This window comes from Neolamprologus multifasciatus, chromosome 20, assembly GCF_963576455.1.
Source record: "Neolamprologus multifasciatus chromosome 20, fNeoMul1.2, whole genome shotgun sequence".
Taxonomy (NCBI): domain Eukaryota; kingdom Metazoa; phylum Chordata; class Actinopteri; order Cichliformes; family Cichlidae; genus Neolamprologus; species Neolamprologus multifasciatus.
Genome location: NC_140458.1, coordinates 12,436,610 through 12,460,743, shown reverse-complemented (window position 1 = coordinate 12,460,743; position 24,134 = coordinate 12,436,610). Strand labels below are relative to the sequence as shown.

The 24,134-nt window shown below is 40.6% G+C and overlaps 2 protein-coding genes across 2 annotated transcripts; one reads left to right on the top strand and one right to left on the bottom strand.

The window, feature by feature from the left end:
* The first annotated feature begins 5,481 nt into the window (after positions 1-5,481).
* On the top strand, positions 5,482-9,510 carry tnnc1a (troponin C type 1a (slow)). The gene is made up of 6 exons (XM_085144950.1): positions 5,482-5,671; positions 6,923-6,953; positions 7,203-7,349; positions 7,902-8,016; positions 8,552-8,688; positions 8,826-9,510. The coding sequence occupies exons 1-6, from the start codon at positions 5,648-5,650 to the stop codon at positions 8,855-8,857; spliced, it is 486 nt and encodes a 161-aa protein (XP_085001076.1). The 5' UTR covers positions 5,482-5,647; the 3' UTR covers positions 8,858-9,510.
* Positions 9,162-22,255, bottom strand: LOC146494528 (dual specificity protein phosphatase 7-like). Its single transcript, XM_085144939.1, has 3 exons — positions 21,468-22,255; positions 20,398-20,826; positions 9,162-19,322 (listed from the first exon to the last, which is right to left on the bottom strand). The coding sequence occupies exons 1-3, from the start codon at positions 21,835-21,837 to the stop codon at positions 19,012-19,014; spliced, it is 1,110 nt and encodes a 369-aa protein (XP_085001065.1). The 5' UTR covers positions 21,838-22,255; the 3' UTR covers positions 9,162-19,011.
* Positions 22,256-24,134: the final 1,879 nt, after the last annotated feature.

Genomic DNA, 24,134 nt, shown 5'->3' with positions numbered 1-24,134 from the left:
ATCCCTGGCACATCCATGTGTTAAAGTGTCTCAGGCAAGGCATTGAATCACTGGTTGGTCCCAATCACAGCTCCACTGCCGCTAGTGTAGGGGAATGTGTATGTAAATGGGTGAATAAGAAAATAAAGTGTTATGTGGTTTGTAGAATCTAGCACAATGTCCTACAGATGGATAGATAGATAGATAGATAGATAGATAGATAGATAGATAGATAGATAGATAGATAGATAGATAGATAGATGTAAGAATCAAAGAGCCACCACATGCCCAAGTTATACTGAAACACCCGTTGTACCTAAAAACATTCCTTTAGTTTGTGATTTTTACCTCCTCAGCACAGAAACCTTTCATAGATTTGCACTACACAAATATATATATATTTATTTTAATCCCACCCAGCCTGTTAATGCTGCCTAGTAGTCAAGTAGGCCTGTAAAAAAATAAAAATAAAATAAAAATAAAAACATTTTTTATCCTGCAGTCTGGTAATTTAAAACTGTACAATGGAAAAGAATATACTGATTATAAATCTCCATTATGGGATTTTTGTATTCTCTTTTTCACATTGCAGTAACGATAACAAGTGAGACGCGAGTGCATGCATGAGATGCGTTCTACTTTACACAGTAAACAAAGCAAAGGCATGCAGGATGTTAAAAATGTGTGACTCCTTACAATTTGGTTACACTTTTTAAAATGTTATTTCATTGGATCTGGGTTTAAATATCAATTAAAAGCAGTTGTCACATTATAGATACAATATGCATGCAATGAACTTCACTCTAACCATCAGCTGGTTTTAAATAGTGCAATAAATGTTACATGCGGCAATTATGATGTTTACAATTATTCCATTGAAAAGCAATACATTTATAATATTGTTTTTTGCTATTTAGGTCTTTTCATCCACATTCGCCAGCATTTCACTGCATATCTATAGTGCTCGAGCTGACAGTCTAAAAGCAGGGTGATAACAACTTGGAATAGTAGAAATTGTGACCCGCTTTGCCTCAATACATTCTCATTGGAGCTAACTTTTAGATTTAATAATGCCGAGGTTACACCGCTGTTCATTTCTTTTAGAAATGTTTGAAACATTGTCAGAAACCCTGAGGGCCCTTGGATTCCATTTCAGAGAGCAGCTATTTGAGGCGAAGGGTAGAAGGCAGTGACACTGACAAATCCAAAATGGGTGTGTGTGTCTGCACGCAGTGAGCATTTCTACAAAGACGGGCAACTCGTTTGATTTGCTACATTTATAAAGGCTCATAAATAGGTTTTGCTGGATTCATTTATTGTATTTACGCCACACATTTAGCCCTTGTGTTTAACCCAGAATTACAATCAGACAGTTAATGTGTCGCAAGAAATTTGACTTTGTATTTGGTATTTTCTGTTTGTTGAAGCCAGCTCTTGTTATTTGGAGTTCAACAGCATAAAAAGTGGTAAACTCTAGTCATTTATACAAATCAAAGCAAAGGTAGCTGTATTTAAGCTAAGGTATTTACTACACATAAAATTTAACAGATGAAAACTTTACTTTGCATTATTAATATTTCACTCGACAGATCTGCCATTTATTTTATTTATTTTTTTCACCATTGCCAGAGTGGAGCTTGTTCGATGATTTATTTCGAGACAAAATTCTGAAAACACATTTTGTCCTTTCCTTGAAGGGAACTTCATGTGCCATATATCTCAGATGAAATCTTTTCTGGGTGCCTCCTACGTTATAGAGGTTAGGAGGGGAAGCGCAGGGTATGAAGAGTGGTAGGAGGCGCCATGGTGGTCCAGTGGACTGGAAAACGCTGCCCCCTGGCAGAAAGATAGTGTGTGGCTGTATCTGTGGTGGCGCTAATATGGCCACTGGTTCATTAGAGCGCTGATGTAAGGAGCACTGCGTGACACCAAGTTTCTAAGCGCAAAGACTTTCAGAAAGGAACCACTGAATGCAGTGAAGCAAAGTGAAGACTTCCCTCTCTCCTGCAACCGAAGAGAAATCCCTCCATTTGGGTTCAAATGAGAAACTGATGAGAAATTGAGCTGCTTCTTAAATACTGGGCAGGACAGACAGAAATGCTTTCATACAGAAAAAAGAAGACTGTGCATCTCATTCACTCACATGCAGAGCATCCACTTTCTACCACAACAGGAGCTGCTGACAGGTTGGTCATCAATGAAAGGGGGCAGAGAGAGCGGGGGGAAAAATAGACACAGAGAGGAAGGCAGGAAATAATAGAGAGAAAGAAAGAGATGCTGACAGGCTCAGCTCCCCTCCTCCTCTTGACAATCTGGGAGGTGAGGACACACAGACAAGAAGGAGAGAGCACAGGACCAATGCTTCAAGCTCAGCTGCACGTCAACCCAATCATTATGTCGAATGACTATTTAAACTCACATGAAGTATGCTATGTATAGTAGTAACTCCAGTTGATTCAGAACTGCCAGCGCAAGATGTCACACCATGTCCACTTCAACATATTGCACACTGGAAATCTTCAATGTTGTTCTGCTGTAAGAGATTTTGGTTGAGTCTCAAATAAGCCAGTGAGATGACTATTATTATGTTAAGTGGGATTCACAAGTGCACTGTGCATGTTCGAATCTTTAAAACATGTCTTAAACCTGCTTAAATACAAATATAAATGGAGCGGAAGCATTGCATTCCACTCTTAATCTACAGACATGAAACACAATCATTTGGAATTACCAAATTTGCATGAATGAATGGTTCTTGTGCACAAATTGCGACTGTTTACCCTAATTGTGACACGGCGCATGTATATGCAGTTTTGCTGTGTTCATGCATGAACACGTGAACACACACATGAAGAAGCCAAGGAATAGAAAAATAATATAGTCGCTCTGAGGACAAAATGTGGTGGCAGGGAGGCAGAGAGGAAGGTGGTGGTGGGGGGAAATAGCCCCGCTCATCTCCTCTCATTTTCTGCCCGCTACTACCCAGCAGAGTTTCTATGGCAACCCCTCAAAAAGCGGTGTGCGGTGAATTGTGGATTTGAGATGCGCTGTCTGATTGCGCTGTGTGGAGGAGATGGCTGGCTCTTTCGTCAGTCTTCCTCTGTAAGAGGAAATTGGTGGAGAGCTCCAATGAAACAGCACTCCATATGCTTTCTTTGATGTGCGTGCCAGTCTTTGGTCCTAGAGCATGTGTGTGTGTGTGTGTGTGTGTGTGTGGGTGTGCGTGCACACTCAAGGAAGCTTTACATTAGAAGCTAGTGCCCCCTGCAGAGCTGCTCGTCACTCTTGGCACCCACCAGGCTGCACTCAGCTTTCCAAATGAATCTGTCTGGCTGACCATGTAGACTCATCAGTATGCTTTGGGTTTCAGCTGATTGACTCGATGCCACTGATGACGGTTCATTTCTGTTCTGAGTTCCAACAGCAGTGTACGACACAGTGCACGGCGTCTTGATTATGAAATTTTGACGTACACACACAGAATGTGTTTTGCCACATGCCTCCTCCCAAACCTCCACACCTCCTCCCCACCCACCCTGCCTTTCTTATTAAATATAAGCTCAAACTTTTCCGTGTGGCTGGCTTTCACTGATGTTAGGAGAGCTGCGTCTTTATCCATGTTAAGAGTGGGACATGTATGCTGCGCGATGTGAGCTCTCTCTCTCCCTCTCTCCATCTGAGTATCTGTATGATGCTTGCAAGCTGTGCCAGTCTCCATTAGCATCCCATTATAAACCAGCATGATCACTCGTCACTTAGAATGCCTGCCACAGCGTGCTCTGTGTATGTGTGTGTGAGAGAGTGTGAGAGAGCGCTTGTTGTGAGGGCACGTGTGTGAACGTGTGTAAATCACACAGTCAAGTGATTGAGATGGCCTTGTTTCAAAAGAACACAGGGGGAAAAAAGCTTCCAAAGACTTGTGCCGCAAACATTTCAATTTAAAAGTGTCTGAATGTGTCTGGTTTGTTTGACCCAGATTTCTCACCTACCCCTCTATTGATAAATTGGATATCTGGAGGCAGCCTTGTGCTACAATTTAATTTAGTTGATATGTAGTGAACAGCACCCTCTGCTGACTTAATCTGTAAGCTAAAAATTGGTTAGTGCTTACAACTGAGCATCTTGAAGAACTCATCAGAAATTATGGCTTAAGGCATAATATAATGAGCAATAAAGCAGCAAATGAATGTTTTACTTTTCCATAAATAACAAAGTTAGTGAATATTTTCTTTTCAGAGAGGTTAGCGAACCTGTTTGTGTCTGATTGTAATGCGGTCAAACCAAAATGTGCACACATAAATCACAACTGGCTAAATTGTACTTCAAACAATGGCCTATACGCTGCATTATAAATGCAAGCATATTGCAGGTGGTCAAATATGCGGAGGTTGTGATTAACATTGAAAATTTGCTTCAGACAGAATCCAACAGATAGTCTTTTTTCACTTTAATGTGTTTGGAGATAATGCTTAAAATATTCAGAGCTGTCAAAATAATGTTCTGTACCTTTAACCCAACACAGCAGGCGTGAATGCAATTTTGTTTCTGGCGCTTACATCGCTGAAAATGTGGCATTTAATTTAACAATGTTGCATCAAAGTCTTTTTCTAGGCACAATGATCCTTTTATTCTGGATAATCCACGCAGGACACTGTCAACAGTTTAACTGGGGATTTTTTTTTTTCAAGAAAGTAGTTCCAGTTGAGCCTTTTTACATTAATGTCAGACAGAGAGAGAGATTAAAGAGAAACGGGGACACCGTTTCTGGAAAGAGACGTGGCCATTGAAGTTTTTAATGTCATCTTCAGTCTTGTGAACATCAGAAACAAGATCCCAGTCACTTTGATTGTATTTTGATGGAGGCAGAAACCCAAAGAAATGATAGAATTATCTTTTCTTCATAGGGAAAATACAGCCTTTAATTTTTCCAGCTAACATTAAAACTTCTTCCTATCATCAGCATAAAAGGTTATTCGTCTTAATCACTGGTACAACCAATGATTGCTATCCTTTTGGGGACTCCAGGTCCACCTTCATGGTGTTGCACAATAGAATAGCTTCCTAGAAGTTGGTGCTTTAAATTATGTATCTATTTCCCGTTACTTTTAAAACTACAACAACTCAAAATGTCCACTGTTGAAAAACGAAAGGATTCTCCTTCTTTCTCTTCTTGTTACCTCCTTGGTCTTCTGATTGTAGATGTTTCCCAGCTTGGCTTTCCTCCATGCATACCCCCTAACCTCTATGCACACACGCAGACACATGCACACATATATATTCTGTGGTCCAGGTCTAGAGGAATGTTGAGTGTTCCTACAGCCCCCACCCCACCCCACCCCCCCTCAGGAGATTAGGCTTCACCACACTTGCCCCCCTCACTTCATTCCATTCCAAAGTGTGCCCCCTAAGAGCTGTCACATTTTTATCTGAGCCCGGTGATTGTGACAGATTTGCCAAATGACACACATACACAAACACACACATTTATGGACACACAAGGGGACACAAACAGAGGGGAGGTTGCTCGGCCCAGGGAGGGACCAGAGAGCGCTGGGCTCCAGCTATAAAACCCTCGGAGGATGAGGCCAGAGTCCTGCCCTGAACTGGACAGTACTTCCTTCCTTTGTGCCAGGACGCTGTCAGGACAGGCAGCAAGAGAGCCTCCGACATGAACGACATCTACAAGGCAGCGGTATGATCCCACTCAAAACACAGCTGAAAGAGTGCAGTTGACTTCCTCTGGTGAAGTTATTTGATTTGTTGGGTGCTCACCAGAACACTGTGAGAACTAATCTAGTGTGGGAGTGATGTTTTTATGGATGTAAAACCATTATCCTTAACATTTCTTAATAGTGCTAAATGTGATCAGTAGTTAAGAGTGAAAGAGTGTAATTTCCCCATTTAAAGCTGCACTTTAATGTTTATTTGTTGCATGAAAAAATGCCACCCATCATTTTTTAAGCCTTTTTAAGCTCACATTACTAAAATAGTTGTAAAATACCTATGTTGCCTTCATTAGTGCTACATCGTCTTGGGGGAGCCTTAACACCAAGTATGTCTCTAGATTTCCTCCTACTTCAGCCCTATCAGAACTGATAAGAGCCACTCATAAGGTCACTGACAGGACATGTCCCTGGACCACAATCTGCTGCTTCATTCATGACTTCAAAAGGAACGGTCTCACTTCACGTGGCTAATTTTGGCCAGTTGCTCAGATGCTTCTGTTTCAGTGGTTCTCTGGTGCCAGAGAAGAGCTTCAGGTTTAGATAAACCGCCCCATGGCTGAATTCCAGCATTATCTGTGAGCCCGAGAGCCGTGTGGCTATTTATCCACCTTTGCACAGACAGTCCTCTGGCTCTCCTATCTGCTCACAGTCCAACAGGGAGATAATAAAAACACACTGGAATGTATATTACATCTGTTTCAGGGTTTTTTTTTTTCTTTTACAGTATCATCAGCAGTGGAATTTAAATGTGAAAGTCTGTATACTGTATGTATGTGGTTAATTTACAGTGGACAACTGTCAATAACTCTTACATAAGCAGCTGTCTCCCTCTTTCATTCTTGGTAGCTTTTCCAGGATTACTGTTCCATTGTTGGGACAGATCCACAGCTATGCTAATTTAGAGCACTGTGTATTGTGTCCTTTATCTGTCGTTCCTGAGCCTCTCTTCTGACTGTTTATTTTTAACTCCTCTTACCAGCTCTCATGTATGATATGTAGGTGCTGTGTAATGTCAGGGATGTCCCGGACCTTTGTTAACTGAAAAGTTATCAAAACAAACAGAAATAATCTAGTCTAGATTTCCAGATATCTTAACCTAGATATATTTGGAGTTTTGGAAAATGCAATCAAACCCATAAATATTTTTGTTACAGAGAAATTCCAGAATATATCCCAGAAAGCTGATGTTTTCTCTCTCAATTCTTTCTCTTTGGCAGGTTGAGCAGCTGACAGATGAACAGAAAAATGGTGCGTGAAATGATTTTCAACTGAAGGCGTAAAAGCTTTGAGCATGCCATCAAGTCACTTTAAAAGATGATTTAGTTATAGTTGTTGGTAGAAAAAATCTATACCTCAACAGGACTGCAACCATTAGTTGCACCAACACTTAAGACAAATAGCCTTTTGTGCTGATGCCCAGGAATTAATCTTAACCCTGTTCTAAACCAGACGTGCTTCAGTAGATATTTGTGTGTGTGTGCTGCTTTGTTGCTGCAGAGTTTAAGGCCGCCTTTGACATCTTCGTACAGGATGCAGAGGACGGCTGCATCAGCACCAAAGAGCTGGGGAAGGTAATGAGGATGTTAGGTCAGAACCCCACACCGGAGGAGCTGCAGGAGATGATTGACGAGGTGGATGAAGATGGTAAATCGAAACCGCTACTGGGCTATGGATAAGAAAAAAAAAAAAGAGCAAAATAATTGGTTGTGTTTGACTCTCATTCTCACAGGTCAGCTGCCAAGTGCATCACAAGCATGTTATGCAGACAAGCATCATTCGAGCCCTCTGACCTTAAATGCTAGTCAGGGATCTTAAATACAACTCGATGTGTCAGGTTGAATTAAAGGGAAATGTGTGTCAGATGTTGCACTTGTCACCTTGGATTTTCCATGTGATTTAATGATGAAATATGAAAACAGCATCTTGGTTTTGTTTGCTAAAGCTAAAGCTGATAATTGAGTTCTGTATAGTTAGACCACACACACTTTAATTTACAGGTATGGCTTTTATAAATATAATAAATAAGACAATTATAGGCTTCAAATCAAATACATTTGTAACATCAATTGAGATGCTATAACATCACTGCAGTGATCCATTGGTGAACAGAGTGTACTTTTAAGCTGATCATCTGGTTAAACTGGGATAATATAAAATCCCAGTTTAAGGATGTGATGAAGTGTGTTGTGTGTGCAGGGAGTGGCACGGTGGACTTTGATGAGTTCTTAGTCATGATGGTGAGATGCATGAAGGACGACAGCAAAGGGAAGTCAGAGGAAGAACTGGCAGAGCTGTTTCGGATGTTTGACAAGTAAGTTTCATATTTAAACCTGTAGCTACTTTATCCTGCGCTCAGAGCGGTTTGTTAGCAAAATCTCACCACAAAAGAAATACTGTGCTACATGCTTACTGACAGACTTGGGGGAAAAAATATCTATGGCAAGAGGATGCTATCATTGGAGCATTTCCACAGTCTATTGAACAAATTGCTCTTCTTCATCGTGTGGTTCCAGCAAAGTATGCTTCCAATGTGCAATTATGAGTACTGACAAAATGCCAAGCAGCTCTGCAGAGTACAGCATGTAGTTTGCTCCATAATCCTTTTTGACAGCTCCGAATATTTTAAACACCCACTCGATGTAAGCCAGACACCTCGTCTGAGCATCAAAGAACAAACTCGCTGTGCTTTTTTTCCCTTTCTCACCGTGGTGGTTCCCAGACACTTAAATTCTAGATATGACCAGTCACACATCAAATACAAGCTTGCTCCTTCCCCCAATGCCAGCTGTAAAGCTTAATTAAAGTTTGTTATGTATTAACAACATTTCACACCTTTGATTCTGTAGAAACACAGATGGTTATATTGACCTGGATGAGCTGAAAATGATGCTGGAGTCCACGGGAGAGGCCATTACAGAGGACGACATCGAGGAATTGATGAAGGATGGGGACAAAAATAACGATGGCAAAATTGACTACGATGGTGAGGACTTGGGACCAGTTCTGTTTACTTTTTAAGACACATTCACAATGAGACATTTGCTTGATAAAGACATGTTCTGGTTTCGTAGTAGTTTGTCTGAAGCTCAGCTGTTTGTAACACTGACTTCTTTTTTGCAGAGTTCTTGGAGTTCATGAAAGGAGTGGAGTAAGCCTGTGAACAAGAGGGTGGTGTTTTTGTATTTTTTTGCAACTCCTCTGCCATCTTGTGAAGCTGGAAGCCAAATTGGATGTAGTTGATAAAAACAATTGGATGACTTTGTAAAATTAAGTCAAATATCATCTTTCAAACTTTCTGTATTTTTCTATCATGTCTCTTGCATTGTTATAAATGCAGTTGTGACTTTTGGTGCCCATGTATACCGATTTTTTTGTAAATGTATCCAAATTACTTATGTCTTTGGGGTTTTTTTTTTATTTTTTATTTTTTTTTACAGAGGCCAGATACCACCCTCCTTTTGGCTGTTTGAAATATGAATGCTATGTTTGTCTCCAGCTAAATTCTTTATCTCGAAAGTGCCCCATTGAGCTTACAAATCCATTTACTAAGAGGCTACTGTTTACTTGGGCAGAAAATGTGCAAAAAAACAAAACATATCTCTGAGTAAACACAGTTTTATAGCAATCTCTGCTAGACCAATCATATTATAAGAATAATGTGCTGGATACAGCTCATTTCATGGATACATTTCTGGATGTGGAAAATGTCTTCAGGACTTTTTATTCCCCTATATTACCCCTGGAACATCTGCAAGGTCGGCTTGAAATTTGCACTCATATAATAAACGAGATGTATTTGTCAGTATGGTCAATTCGTCAGTTTCTCTCTTTGAATAAATTCATTCAGTCTTATCTGTACTCACTTTAAGGACAAGGTCTACATACTTCAGTCAGTGCTTTTGCTGTTTGTTGAGTGTTTCTAGCGTGCTAGACAGAGTTACACCGGTTATACTGGGGGACAAAGCACTGTTATTTATACCATTTTGCCTAAATGTACTCCAGATTTTACAGGCTGATCACATGCTTGCCTCTTTGGCCAGCTCTGCTTTTCACAGATGAACAAGTAAAAACAAGCAAAGGAGGCCTGAAATGTTACTTGTCTTACCAAGATAACAGTGGATTTTGTGTGAGACTGTCTATCATAACTTTTGAGTTATCTGTGACATTTTTACTCCATAGTGGCTCGTGCCTCTGGTATGCAAACCATCCACATGGTCGCTTTGGAGGTATCTAGTTACACAGACTATTGAGACAGGAGCTATTTATGTCTAATCATGTTAGTGCCCATGTTAGGGGATGTGCATTGACAGACACCAGTTGACAATCAAATGCCTGTGACCATAAAAAGCATGCTGTTAGACTACAAAGAGATAACAGATCTTTTAAAAATCCAGCTTGATTTCTGGAAATATCGGAAATAATAAAGCCCAGAGATTAATTTTACATAATAAAGGATTCTTTTTTTCCTTTTTTTTCCCCTTTCCGTTTTTATTTATGTGAGTAATTTTCAATTTCAGCTTCAGCCAGGTTCTGTGGATCTCACCAAGCATTCCTTAAAAATGGCCATTATCTAGCGTTTTAAACCATCCAGTCCACAAAAGCAGGACACAGCCTTAGTAGCACAGGAGTCATGTAGTTATCACTGTGGCCACTTGATGTCAGCAGGAAAACACATTCTTATCTTTTTGCTTGGTTCAGATACAGCAAGCTAAAGATGAGAGATTTCATGGCACAGCAACAGCCTTTCCAAAGTAAGATAATGGTCGACCGTTGATGGATTCCACAGACCGATTTGTTTGGTTATAAAATAGGGTTAGCATCCAGAGTAAACTGCTTCGTGTTTTTAGTGGTTGAAATTGTAATGTCAAAAATAAAAACAGTATTCACATAGCAGTAGGTTACTACAAGATCTGAAAAAATGTTCTTGTGTTTTGATACCAACTGATAAGTAAAATGTTCATTTGATCTATGTCCAAAATCAATATGACGCATTTTTATTCATTTTTTGCCTATGAAAGAGACCTTTTCTGTAATTTGGATTTTGGAAATGGGATCAAGTGCATTTTGTGCGAGCGTGTGACGTCAGTGGCCTGATTGATGACAGCCCTCCTACCTCCCTCTGTCTCTTTCTGCTTCCCTGGGGGTCCTGTTAACTCCATTCTGCCCCCCCACCCCCCCACCCCATGGTCGTGTGATACGTATCGGATTATAAACCCTAACCAACAGCAAACCGCAACTGCCCTTCTAGATCAGTGTCACCAGCCTGACAAAGACAGCACACCACATTTACGGAATAATCTACAGTTTTATACATTCCTGCTGCACTGGCCAAAAAAATACTGCATTAAAACTAAAGCGATGATCTCAAGTGAAAAGATGTCACGTCAAAATTTGAGGTGCTACTTTTTGATCACGCTGATTAGGCTGCTCTGCGGCCTGAGCATTTTCGTTTAAACTGACATTTGCAGCGTGGAAAAGATGAGTAGTGCACTCTACGGCATCAATGGGAGGCTGGGCAGCAGCAGAGCAGTGTGTGAATGAATCTGGGGTGTGGTGCACTGTAGCAGTAAGCTGGGTGGAGAAGAGAAGCACTTACGTAAGACAGGCCTGATGATGACTCATGCCTGCTTTTATTAACACACACTGCAGTTATGAACCACCTTTGTTATTGTCGCCACATAAGCCATCTCTGTTTCCTCATTGGTCAAATATCGACACACCTGTAAGAACGACTATTGAATGTGACTGAGACGGAGGATTTGCATAGGTAATGGTAAGCTTAGTTTATTATATAACTGACTTCATTCATTCATAGAAAACAAAGTGGGTTTATTCCATTGCCTGAGAGTGAGTCAGACAGTCACACACAAAGCTTTATATAGTAAATTCTCAGGGAAACACGCTGCTTTGCTGTTTTATTGATTTATAAAAACAGTTCTTCAAACCATTAGATCACATAAAAGTAATGCTTCACCAGGAAAATGGCCTAAAATTGCAATACCAAGCTATACCAACTTAGCTCACTGTGATTAATACATGTACAAACTGTCCGGAAGAGCCAGGAATACCCCGGACACAGTTAACGTGCTGTCTTCCTGATACTCACACATGTAGACCTCACTTAAAGCCAACAGGCGTTTGGGTTTAGGATTGCTGTTTTTCTTGCTTGTCTACATCACATGGCCTTGGAAGCTGTCCAGTGCCAAATATTAAAGATTAATCTCTGGAAATTTCTGTTATTCACCATTCACAATAGCAGAAAATACATGAATATAAGCTTCCAGATTCTCTGACCCATTTCCAGCCGTTGTTCCTTTTTAGGTCATGTGACAGTGACTTTTTGTTTGTTTGTTTTGGCCGTGTAAAATGACGTATTCATTGTAAATGATTACATAAATACAATAAATACATAAAGACAGTTTTAAATGAATGTCTGTATGAGAACGAATGCTAGGTTGTTTTTGTTGCCATAAATACACAATGAGGAAGTGGAACACTTTAGACAAAGAGAGAGTGGAATGGAAGGACTGCAAATCAAACTGGAACAGACGGAATATTGTATCATGACGCTCCATCCCACTTCTGGTGCTGAGAACACTAAAGTACTGTTTCTGGACTGCCTTGCCATAATGGCCCATAGAACAGCGAGACTACAAGACACAGAATTCTCAGATTCCACAATAACTATTCATGGAATCAAATGAATAACAGCTATTGTTTTGTTTTAATGCACCACTGGAGGGTTTATCTATTTTTACTTCTAGTTATGCATGTAAAATGAAGAATACACACTGCACACTTAAGTTATAGAGCTGAACAACAATACTGAAATTCTCCAAGTCCTGCAATAAAATGTTAGCCTAGATAACTTGAATTATTGCTTATTTATTAGCATTTTAAAACTCAATTTAATTACTTATGCTATTGACAGTGTATTTGACAAAAAAGTGCATGAAGTAAGTTTTAAAAGCTGATCACAAAGGTGAGTCCTGCATTTGGCACTATGGCATCATGTTTAATATACACTCGCCAGTCACTTCATTAGTTACACCTTGCAGGTACTGTGTTGGACCCTTTGCCTTCAGAACTGCCTTCAACACAGTGCTGTAAACCAGACAGATGATTGGAGCTTTGTGACATGATGTGTCATCCTGCTGGAAGCAGTAATCACAAGGTGTGTACACTGTGATCTTAAAGGGACAGGCATGGTCAGCAACAATACTCAGGTAGGCTGTGGTGGTTAAATAGTGCTCATTTGGTACTAACGGACCCAAAGTGTGCCAAGAAAATATCCCCCACACCATTACATCACCACCACCATCCTGATCTGTTGATACAAGGCTGGGTGGATCCGTGTTTTCATGCTGTTTTTGTGCCAGATTCTGACCCTACCATTCAAATGTGGCAGGAGAAATTGAGACTCGTGGGACCAGGGAAGGTTTTTCAAATTCAATTCAAAGGTTTTTCTGTTTTCAAAATTTTCCTGAACCTGTATGGACTGTTTACTAATTTCCCTGTTCTTAGCTGATAGAAGACCCATCCAGTGTGTTTGTCTGCGGCTTCGAGATTCATGTGGTGTTTGTTTTCAGAGATGCTCTTCTGCATGGCCACAAGCAGTGTGGTCATTCTCCTCTGACTTCATCAGCAAAGCATTTTCAACCAGACAGTGTTAGCTTACTGGATATTTTCCCTTTTCAGACCATCCTTCTTAAACTCTAGAGATGGTTGTGTGGGAAAATTCCAGTGGATCAGAAGTTTCTGAAATACTCGGACCAGCCCACCTGGCACCAGAAACCATGACACATTCAAAGTTATTTAAATCACCTTTTTTCCTCATTCCGATGTTCGTTTTAAACCTCAGCCATGTCTACATGCCAAAATGCATTGAGATGCTGTGATGTGTTATGCCTTGCTTACATAATAAATCTGCCATTTGCTGTACTAACTATGTAGTAAAGTAAGAAGCTGCAATATTTAGTACATGGATGGCAGCTTTAGGCTCCTCTTGGCTTGGTGCTGTTAGCTGTTAGTGTGGGGTTTTTTTTTTGTGAAAACAGTTTTCTCTTACAACTAAAGGCAACTCAAGAAGACGTGTGAGACTAAATCAAAGAGGAAAATTGTGGGCAGGGAAATTGGTGAGCTGAATGGGTCAAAACCTGTGCAGAGTGTTCTCATTTACATATTATATAATTTGAGTCGTTGTTCATTTTAAAATATTAATCAAAACTGCTTCAAGGCTGGTGCTTGAGTAATATGCGTTTTTTATGTTTTGCTACAGTGTAAATAGTTCAGCTGGAGATGTTTAAAGGGGCTTACTTTTGTTGGTTTGTTTGTGGGTTTGTTTTGAGTGACACGTGGAGATTCCTGCTATTGGCACTACGACATCAATATTTCAGGCACCGATGACGTAGAAGTACATCCCGTAGCACGACATGCTTTTCATCTCACTCAGCAGTCCAGTACTATGAGCAACATATGGCCTTGTATGAATGGCATACCAGACAGCAAGACATTTCCAGCATGGCCTCCTGTGTAGCTCCTGAACGGGAGCGCAAAACAGACAGATGACCTTTACTTTGTGTTGGGTCTGCACAAGGAATGTTTTCTTTCACTGACTTAGCTGCAGATTAAAACTGCAAATAACTATCACTCTGTTCTTGTGCTTGGTGAGCGCAGGCTACTGTATATTACTGGATGGTGAATTTGGCTATGAAATGAGAGACTTCTGGTGTTAACAGATGGCCGCTTCGGCCTGCCACTCGGATTCCATGGGGCTCTGCTTTACACATGACCCAGTATTCTCTTGGCCAAAACTTACACTTCTCTTCCTCCTCAGATAACATACATGTCTCCCAGAACAGACTGATGTGACTTAGAAAGGTTTTGAGTTCAAATTAAGTTTACCAAACCATAATATTTGTTTTGATTTTGTCATTATGTTGTTAATTTTTGCAATATGGTAACAAATCAGTTGAGCTTTTTGGCATCTGAAATCTAACTTTAAAAATCTTTTTCCCTTGAAAACAAATGTGGGAAAATAGGAAGGATTGAAAATGGCTTTGCTGTGACTCCAAGCATCTGGGAATCAAATGGCAATCTCCCAAACGGGAAATTGGCATGATAACACATACCATTCCCCTGTAGTTATACATGGCAATAGGAAATTTCCATGTTTCAGTGCACTTATGAACTGACTAAGAAGAATTAAACACTTCCACGATCATCATGAGTGCTGGCAAAAAACAAACAAACAAAAGAATAGCAGGTAGCCGTATCATAAAATATGACACAACCTTTTAGATATAACAAAGACAGCAAGGCTCAGGGGACAGAGCAGAACTGCATCTATGATGTCATCCCCTACTCAGGGACAGCATTCGCCCAAATACTGAGATTAGGATTATTCTCATTTGCTCTGAACATCTGCTGTACACAAACAGAATGAGACCAGCAGGAGTAAAAATCCCTGCACTAAAGATGGCAGTTATTTAGATAAGAATGGCTTTTATAGCAGGAGGGCCAAACATTCATAGGATCGTGGTCACCCCTTTCGAAATGTACGAATGGACTCTTATTTTATGGAAATAGCGTAAATAGTCCTCTGTGAATACCATGGCTCTGTGTTCAGTGAGGGTGAACTGAATAAATGAGCTAATGCTGTTAGTGTGCATCAAAAGCAGCAGCAGCTGTGAAATTATTGTCAGTCATGCAGTATGTTAAGTATGTTCTTATAACCACAGCAGGTGTGAACCAGCTCTGGCTGGCTTTTGCTTAGCCCCAGCAGCACAGGCACACACACACACACACACACACACACACACACACACACACACAAATACAACATAAGCATAAGCTTGCAAACAGGCACAAGCCCCTTCCAACCCCCACCCAGAGCTAAAATCAAGTCAAGTCTCATGCACATCTGCTTCACCAGCAGTGGCTGCTGAGTAAGCACTACATTAGCCTCTGCTTTCCTTCATAAATGATCATAACAAGACAGAAAAAGTCCCCTTATATCTCACAAAAAATTAAAAACAAAAAACAAAAAACTACTTGGCATCCATTTCCTGTAAATGGAAGTCAATCATCTTTCTTTATCAAAGGTTTGCTTAAAAGGTTCTGCCAAACTTCAGAATGAACTCTGTAATTTCACAGGTTTCTTGAGTGAGCAAGTGATGGGGAATACACCGTCTGCTCAGACCTCACACCCAGCTTTGAAGCTGGCAGCAAAACACAAAGTGATTCATAACTGCAGAATGCAAAAAGCTATTTTTAAATCTCAGGTGAGGCATTCCACAAATAACAGGTGTCAGAAGTGCTGAATGGTAGATGCATGGGAATCTCACTTATGAACACCAGTTTGTACATTCTACCTGAAGATAAGTGTTTGATAGACACTAGTGTGCGACGGCAATAAAATCAGGTATTAAAAGGTGTGTAACCATTTACATCACTCTTCTTCACTTGTGTAGAGCACTGATGATACGTTGTGGGTCTACGGTGCCGTTTACAGATAAGTTCACTATGATTGTTCTCACTCCATTATCCCCAGGCACCGGACACTAGTTTTCCAATGCGCTGCAGCAACCCATTGCCTTTGCCTTAGAGTGGGTGTCTTTTCAGACCTAATCATAGCTTTAGCCTGCAGGTATGTGGCTTGCCAGGTTCAGTCATGCTGGAAAACCCATCATTCAACAACTTTTATCGTCACAACTGCGAGGTGTTGCTAGGCACGTCTTTTCATGTGCTATATTGCTGCTCAGAGAGCTGTAAGGTTTTATATCTAACCCGCCAAAATATTCTCATTTGTCTTTGTCTCAAAGCTGGAACTAAAAGAGTTTTAATGTAGTATTTAATTCATTAAATGCCATACGGTGACAGTTATTGGACAATGAACTGCTGTATGGATAGGGGGGCAATACAAAGCATTTCCCCCCATCTCTACTTTTTTTTTTTGTCTGACTTAGAAAGCTTGGCTTTGGTTCGTGAAACAATTTCTTTGGGAATTTATTACACCATCTTTCTGTCATCTGGCAAAGAACATTTGAATAAATCTCCCTGACAAGGTAGAAAGGATACGAGACCTACTGAGCATTCAGGGAGCTGTAATGACACATCAAATGGAGAAAACAAAGAACTGCTTACCAATTCAGAAACTTCCAGACAAAACTCAAGCCGTCTAATTATTGTTTTAACGGATATGAGATAGAATATATTGTTTGCATGGTATTATGAAATATACTTAATGTACTTTCTCTTCTTTTTTTTACCAGAAAGTAAATACTTTCTTGTAAACTTTGTGTGAATGACTTTTTTTTAATTGGTACCGTGAGAAAAGCAAAAGGACGTGTTAATTTCCCTCTAAATGGTAGCAAGAGTGTTAAAGAGTTCTCAGTTCTTCTTTGTAAATAAACAAATTTCATTAATGGCTTTATAGGATATTGCCCCCTCCCCACCCCCCTTCAGGAAATGTGCAAATCTTAATAAACAACAAACTAAAAAAGGTAATTTCACTAGGAATAACAGCTATTGTGCAGCACTGTTATTAAATTTTATCACTCTAGAGGAGTGAAGTTGCAGAGGGGAGCTGTCCGAAGTCTTGTATCTGTGGTGGAGTACATGCTGTGTCACCTTCCTCTTCCTTTAAGCAATATATGAGTGACTAGTGGGTGTGCCTGCACTGTGGTATTGACAGATCTGGCCCTGTCACTTGTCTTGTGTCAAGAAAGCCTGTGGGAGACAGGAAGTCGGGCTTCAGAGTGGACAGAAAACAGACATCTAACCACAGTGGCAACCTTGATCCCAGAAAACACTGAACAACTGCTTGCAACTCTCTCTGGATCTCTCAGAGCCCTGTTTGTTACTGACTCGACCACGTAACCACCTTTGTTTTGAACGTCATCGACTCTCAGTAAAAAGAAAGCAAAAGTCTAAGCAAAGACAAACAAATCATATTCAAGTAAAAATATACAATATATTTGAACTATAAACTTTTACAGAATGTCTTGGACATTTAGCTTTACACATATTATACATAAGGGTCCAACAAGGGTCACTTTCATATTCTTGTTGATTTAAAAAAAAAATGTTCCCATGGCAACCACATTTTATGTACATCTTTATAAACATACCAAACAAAACAGCCCTTGGGAGCACTTTAAGAGGCCATGATGAGATACAGATGCCTTGTATAAAATCCCTGAAAATGTCTCACTGTGAGGTAAGAATACACTGGTCAATCTCATTTCCTTTTATGCCCTTTCATTCATCAAACTCGTTCATTTGTTCTGAGATGAGACGGGCGACAAAGCACAGCTAATTACACGTCATCTTTCTCGAAACATTACTTTTTCGTCAGAAGTAGCTGCAGACTGAAGAAGGTTGGATTAAAAAACAAGGTGGACGTGTACTTGTTCATAAACGGAATACTTACATATTTGTTCCTTTCAACTGACTAAAAGGATACTCCTACACGTTATACCTATAATTTCATGTTAAGGTATGGTCAAGGCCTCACCAACAACAGGTTATATGATGTAAAGGTTACAAGAAAAAACCTTGATAGAACAAAGTCCCATGCAAATAATGCAGCTTTGAGCAACAAGACGTACAGGGAGCGTTTTTGAAGGATAACATATTCAAACTTTGATATTTTGAAATAAAAAATATCACAGTTAAAATATATATATACACAGAACAGGCTGCCAGATCTTACGTGTAAAGTCTAATAATGTTTAGCAGAAATTTGTGAAAGTATTCTGAGTGAAAGTGGAAGAAGAAAATATTTCTAATGTATTTAAATACTTATATAAGAAAAACTGGACAGTAATTCAAGGTGGGATTGCTGCAGTAGCCATCCCCCCCCCCCCCCCCCCCCCCCCATCAGCTTAGGTAACCCCCCAAAATATCTCATATCGGTTCAAAGAAAACATTCTAATCGGCCAAAGACTTTTTTTTAGACCATCAAGGCAATATTGATGACTGATACAGATACAGGAACATCCATTGTACAGCTGGTGAAAAGCGAATAACAGTCAAAGAACAATGCTAGAGAAATGTCTTGTTATTATGGCTGTACATGACCATTCATTAATACCATGTATGTCAGATACCAAAAGTCATCATTGTGTTAGATATTAAGGCATTGAGACTGGATCTAACAGAGTATGTTTTCTGCATATAGGAGTAGTTCCTTTTGGTGCAGAAATACTGTAACTGACGTACTATAAGTGTCAGCCATCTGACAGGCTCAGAAACCTCAGAGTCACCTCAGGAAACCACAAAAAAAAGGCTGTTCTATCACATCTCATGTCGACTCCAGCGTATCTAGCTGAAAGACATTGTGATTGGTTGGTGTGGTGAAAAAGAGCTGCTCCTGGTTGGTAGAACAGTTGTCACAGGGACTGTGCAGCCCCAGAGTTCTCTCAAAGTCCAAGAGCTGACCCATGAAGTTGAAGTTTGGTGAAATGTTAGACTTCTTCCTCTTGACAAAGTCGTAAGCATCATTCAGAGAGAGGTGGAGTCTCTGCATCAGGTAGGCCACAGTGACGGTGACTGAGCGGCTGATGCCGGCCAGGCAGTGGACCAGGATGCCACATTGCTTTGACCTAGCCTCGTCTGTGAGAGAAAAGGTAGACTAAGGTCAGCATAACTCTTTGGTTATTTTAGTTATCAATGCCGTGTCTGCTTTTAACAAAACAAACACAGCATACCTAAAACCCGGTTACTTGCCAAAATTAGCAAGCAACCTCAATCTAAACAACACAACAAAGCTTGGCAACCCAGCAACCTGAAATCCAGACAAAGCGTGTAATAGACACGCCAGTCCACTGTATCCAATTCATGCTTTGCCTCTCCAAAACCTGAAATGTAGTTGTAGCAATCTGCAGTAACAGCAGAGGGAGATATTTTATATCAAGCCAACATGAAAATAATCATCAGAAAGTGTTTAGACAGACATTAATAACACATTAACATGTAAATAGATATTAGCTTAAACGACTCTAAAGATTAAGGGAATGTACTTGATACGTTTTTTGCTCACTAACTAAATATTATCTCCCCCAACTGGTAATGCAATGTCTGCATGTAGTAATGCAACTTCTGCCATTGTCTCAATTTCATGTTTTGGAAAGGCAAAAACATGCCCAGGGTGGAAACAACTTTTCCTTCCTCATTCTGGTTCATGATGCAGAACCGCAGCCACCAAACAAACAAGCGAAAAGCTGTGGTTTCAGGTGCAGTGACGGGAAGAGACGCTAAATCAAAAGCAAAATTAAAACAGCGTTGCGATGCTGCTAGAAACAAAACAAAAAAAGGAGGACGTTCTCTTCCAAGGTTGCTATCCTGTATAAATGTGATAATGCTGTCTAACACCTGAGAGCATCATCTTTAATCACCCACTAAACTCCCACCTGTCCAACAAGCACATTCGAGAACCAACTGAGCTAACTAATGGCTAGCTCAAGCATGCTCATTTGTTGTTTTATTATTAATAAAAGAAATAAAAGAAAAAAAAAGTAAATCCCTCATTTGTTTGCGTTTAATCCCACGAACAAAAGCTGCCAAGCCTACTTGAACTTACAACCTACTCTCACACGACACGCCTTGTAGCAAAACAAACTAAACTTTCTGAAAAGTGAGTCTCCGAGGTTTTTTTTTTTCCAACAAAACCAATATCTGAGTTACTCACCTATAAATGATATTGCCTCTGGAAAGAACTGGGACAGGTTCTGACTCCAGTGGTCCGAAATGGGGATCTGTTTGTACCTGAAGTGTCCATCATGCTCAAACATGTTGGGGAGATTGGGTGTGACATTCAAGATGTACTTGATGTTGTACTGGCCCAGCACATCTAGGTTAGTGGAGTCTTTGGCACAGCCCAGATAAAGGTAGGGTAGGATTTGGACAGGGAAGGCAGGCTGATTACTCGGAATGGGGCTCTCCTCGGACTCTGTGGCACTGGTAGGCTCGCGATCAGACTCCCCGTCGGAACAATCGGAGCTGATTCTGAGATTTCCGAAGCCCAGAACAGACACTGGCGGTGAGGAGCTGGGACAGGAGCTGTCCAAGAGGGTCTCACAGTGCTCTGGGTACTCCGTGTGGAACTTTACAAACCCACCTGGACAAGAGCCAAAGACACAAACAAGTCACATATACACATTTAAATCATTTTTTTTTCTTAAAGTGCAACCTTACATAAAAGTTTATTTAAACCACATATCAATGGAAAATCGCTGCAGGGTGTTGAGACTGGCAGTACTGTAAAGACCCCCCAAAGAGGCCATTCATGAAATGCATGCCTGTTCCTGCTAGAGCAAAACATGGCGCAGCCATTTTGGAATTTTAATTGAGAATCTCAGTAGTGACACACAAACTTCTGAACAAGCTTCAAACAGCAAACACACAGCACAGGATGAACATCTGCGCAGGACTAACATTTACGTTTGTATAGCGCAATAAACATTTACAGTTTCGTTTTAAACCTCAGAAGCTAAAAAAAGAAACCTCACAGTTAAAAAAAACCTCACAGTGTCCCAACTTCTGCTCCACCGAGGAAAAAAAATCATTTCTTCGCCTTTACTTCTTATAATAAAGTTTTGCTGCTGTTGGGCCAAATCTTACTTTACAAATTTACCTTAAAGGAAACTTATGCGCCGTGAGGCATTTTTTTTATCCTTATGAACTCAATTACAAGTACAGAACATTTGCATACACAGTTCTCTGTTTGTTGTTTGATATTTTAACGGAAAAACTATTTACCTTCCAGATAATACGCTGTGCAGCCGTCTTCCCACAGTTTCTGAAGAAGCAGACCCAGAACCGACGTCGGAGTCCCGCTGTCCTGCCAGCCCACGGAGCACTCATCGTACAGAAGGACCGTGTCCGTCTTGCACCGTCTCATGAACTTCTCCTTATCCTCGTGGTTGGGAATGATAGCCCGGATAGGTATGTTTCCCTTTCTGAACCTCCGGAGCATCAACCCCGGAATGGCCAGGTTTATGGCGGTCTCTATATGGGATGATTCATAAAGCTCATGTGAGCGGCAGTCCAGCAGGAGGAGAGAAGTGCCCCCGGACTCTAACTCGAGTTGCAGCCATTCCACGCTTTTACTCGGCGTCACATTAGACATATCGGAGTCAATAGCATACTACTCGCAAGTGCAAACACTAACTACATAGTCCACCGATCGACGAAAACAAACAAACAAACAAAAAACAAAATAAAAGAATATAAAAAAAAAGCCCTACATATCACCCGAAAAAAAAGACGTTAAATGTTGCCCCGCCAGTTCGTGGTGCTTCTGCTTGAGCGAAGAGATTTCCCCTTTTTCCTCTTCTCTATTTCCATCGGTCAGTGAGTCTGGTCTGCCCCCAACAAAGCAAAGACTCAGTGGAGATCTATTTGCACTTTAATTTACGAGACACACGTTTAAATGTGGACGCTTTGTGGCCAATAGTTTCTTCATCAACTTCAACTGCTCCACATCGTATCCGGGGCATCCATGCGCATTCTCTTCTTACCATTCCGATGCATGCATGGGAGGTTTTTTTTTTTTAGTTGACAGTAGAGCAACTCAAGAGGGAGGAGTTTTATCCTTACGATTTAAAGTCATAGCGGAAATATAACAAAGTTTGTTACGACCAGGTCTCAATGAAACCACTTTTTGTCAATCGCTGTATGAGCGAAACATTTCCTTGCGATTTTGTAACATTATAGCGAGTTTTTATTTAGAAGGGAGCTGTTGGCACTTGGTATTATTACATTTTAGTAACACTGGGCGATTTTGATTATTTTCTAAAGTATATTCCCCCCCCCCCCCCCCCCCCCCCCTTTGAGAACAACACGTAGGTTAGTATAACAGATATATTTGCACATTTGTACCTTGAGGTGTAACTTATCCTTTGAGATGCTTAGAACTGAGGTGGAACTGCATTGGTCCATATAATAATGCATTATTATTGTAGCATTATCTCTTGGTCACAGCCACGTTCCCCTGATCTGTGTGGAATTTTATGTGGGATCTTCATGATACCCTTTTGAAACCGAAATCCAATGATATACTGCACTGTAGCTGTCGCTATGCAGTACAGTCCAGTTCATTACATAGACTGTAGTGTGTGGTGCAGTATTTAAGATTAAAATCACACCCTTCAGGAGGTAAAAAAACAAAAATGAGATTAATTCAGACACTTTTAGCTGGTGATTCACGTAGTTACATAATATTTGTGTTATCTTTCATGATGATAATATTCATAATCAGATTGGACACAGCCCTGAAGGTGGAAATAGAAAAAAATTCACACCTCTTCCCTTTAAACTAATTTCCTTAAATTTAAATATCACGGGGACTGCTAAGTGTGCTGTTGTGCTTTACTAAAAAGCACAACATCACGGTCCTCCAAGACACTGCCATAGTACATCACTGGTGTATAATAATGCAGGCGGATTGGGAGAAATAAGAGAAGGGAAAGGAGAGAGGGAGAGGGTGATGCGTGCAGTGGGAACCCAGCCATGCAGCTCATCTGTCTGCACACGTGAGTGGGGGGACACACAGATGTGCAGGGCATCGGGATTAACACAGTATGAGAAATGGAGCTAAATACACTCACATTCACACACAAACGCTCGCAGCCACAAACTGATCAGACACTCCGCAGCACGTATCGTATCACTGCCATTCTACACCTTACTGCCGTTTCAGCACCTGCAGCCAGCAAACTTCCTCATTATTTCAAGGGGTCTGAAAACCAACACACACACACACACACACACACACTGCCTGTGGGCCTTCATGCCAGCATGATTTCTGCTCCACTTCAGCTATCTTACAGGAAGTGTAGAAAAGTTTCCAATAAGGAACTGAACATCCCGTATCTACAAAGGACACTGATGGGAAGGGAAGTAATGTGTGATAATGAGGTCAAACAATGCACAAGAGGCTGTGAGTTGTTCACGTATTAGGGTGATAATATCTATGCATAATGTAATAAATCAAACTCTACTAAGTCAACTCAATGCATAAGAAGAACATTCATTTAAATAAAACCAAATATGGGTGTGCTCTGAGCTAGCAAGACTTGCATCATATTGGTGGTCTACTCCACTTCCACCGACACGGTTACATAACGGGCTCTAAACGTGAGCTCATGGTAATTCTCCCAGAGCAAAGAGGGGAAACGTCTCTGCTGCAGAATCCCACGTCTTTCATGTCAAGTTCTGCTTCAAGGGCTTCCACGCAAACACGGTGGATGCACAAGCACCCTCCTGTAATGTCCGGATGCACAGTTAGATGAATTAAGAAATGAGCAATAAAGCAGGCGCTTCCTCTTCATTGATTTCTGTCTTTGCGTTGGAGTATGTTAATCTAATCATGGTGATCACGGCCTACAGCATAGAGCACCACTATCATGCAAGAAAAAAATACTG

Coding starts and splice junctions, on each gene's coding strand:
- tnnc1a (XM_085144950.1), top strand. CDS start 5,648: ATGAACGACATCTACAAGGCAGCG. Junction 7,350..7,901: donor TGACGAGGTGGATGAAGATG/GTAAATCGAAAC, acceptor TTGTGTGTGCAG/GGAGTGGCACGGTGGACTTT. Junction 8,017..8,551: donor CTGTTTCGGATGTTTGACAA/GTAAGTTTCATA, acceptor TTGATTCTGTAG/AAACACAGATGGTTATATTG.
- LOC146494528 (XM_085144939.1), bottom strand. CDS start 21,837: ATGTCTAATGTGACGCCGAGTAAAAGCGTGGAATGGCTGCAACTCGAG. Junction 20,827..21,467: donor CACAGCGTATTATCTGGAAG/GTAAATAGTTTT, acceptor GCTCTTGTCCAG/GTGGGTTTGTAAAGTTCCAC. Junction 19,323..20,397: donor AGAGGCAATATCATTTATAG/GTGAGTAACTCA, acceptor TTTCTCTCACAG/ACGAGGCTAGGTCAAAGCAA.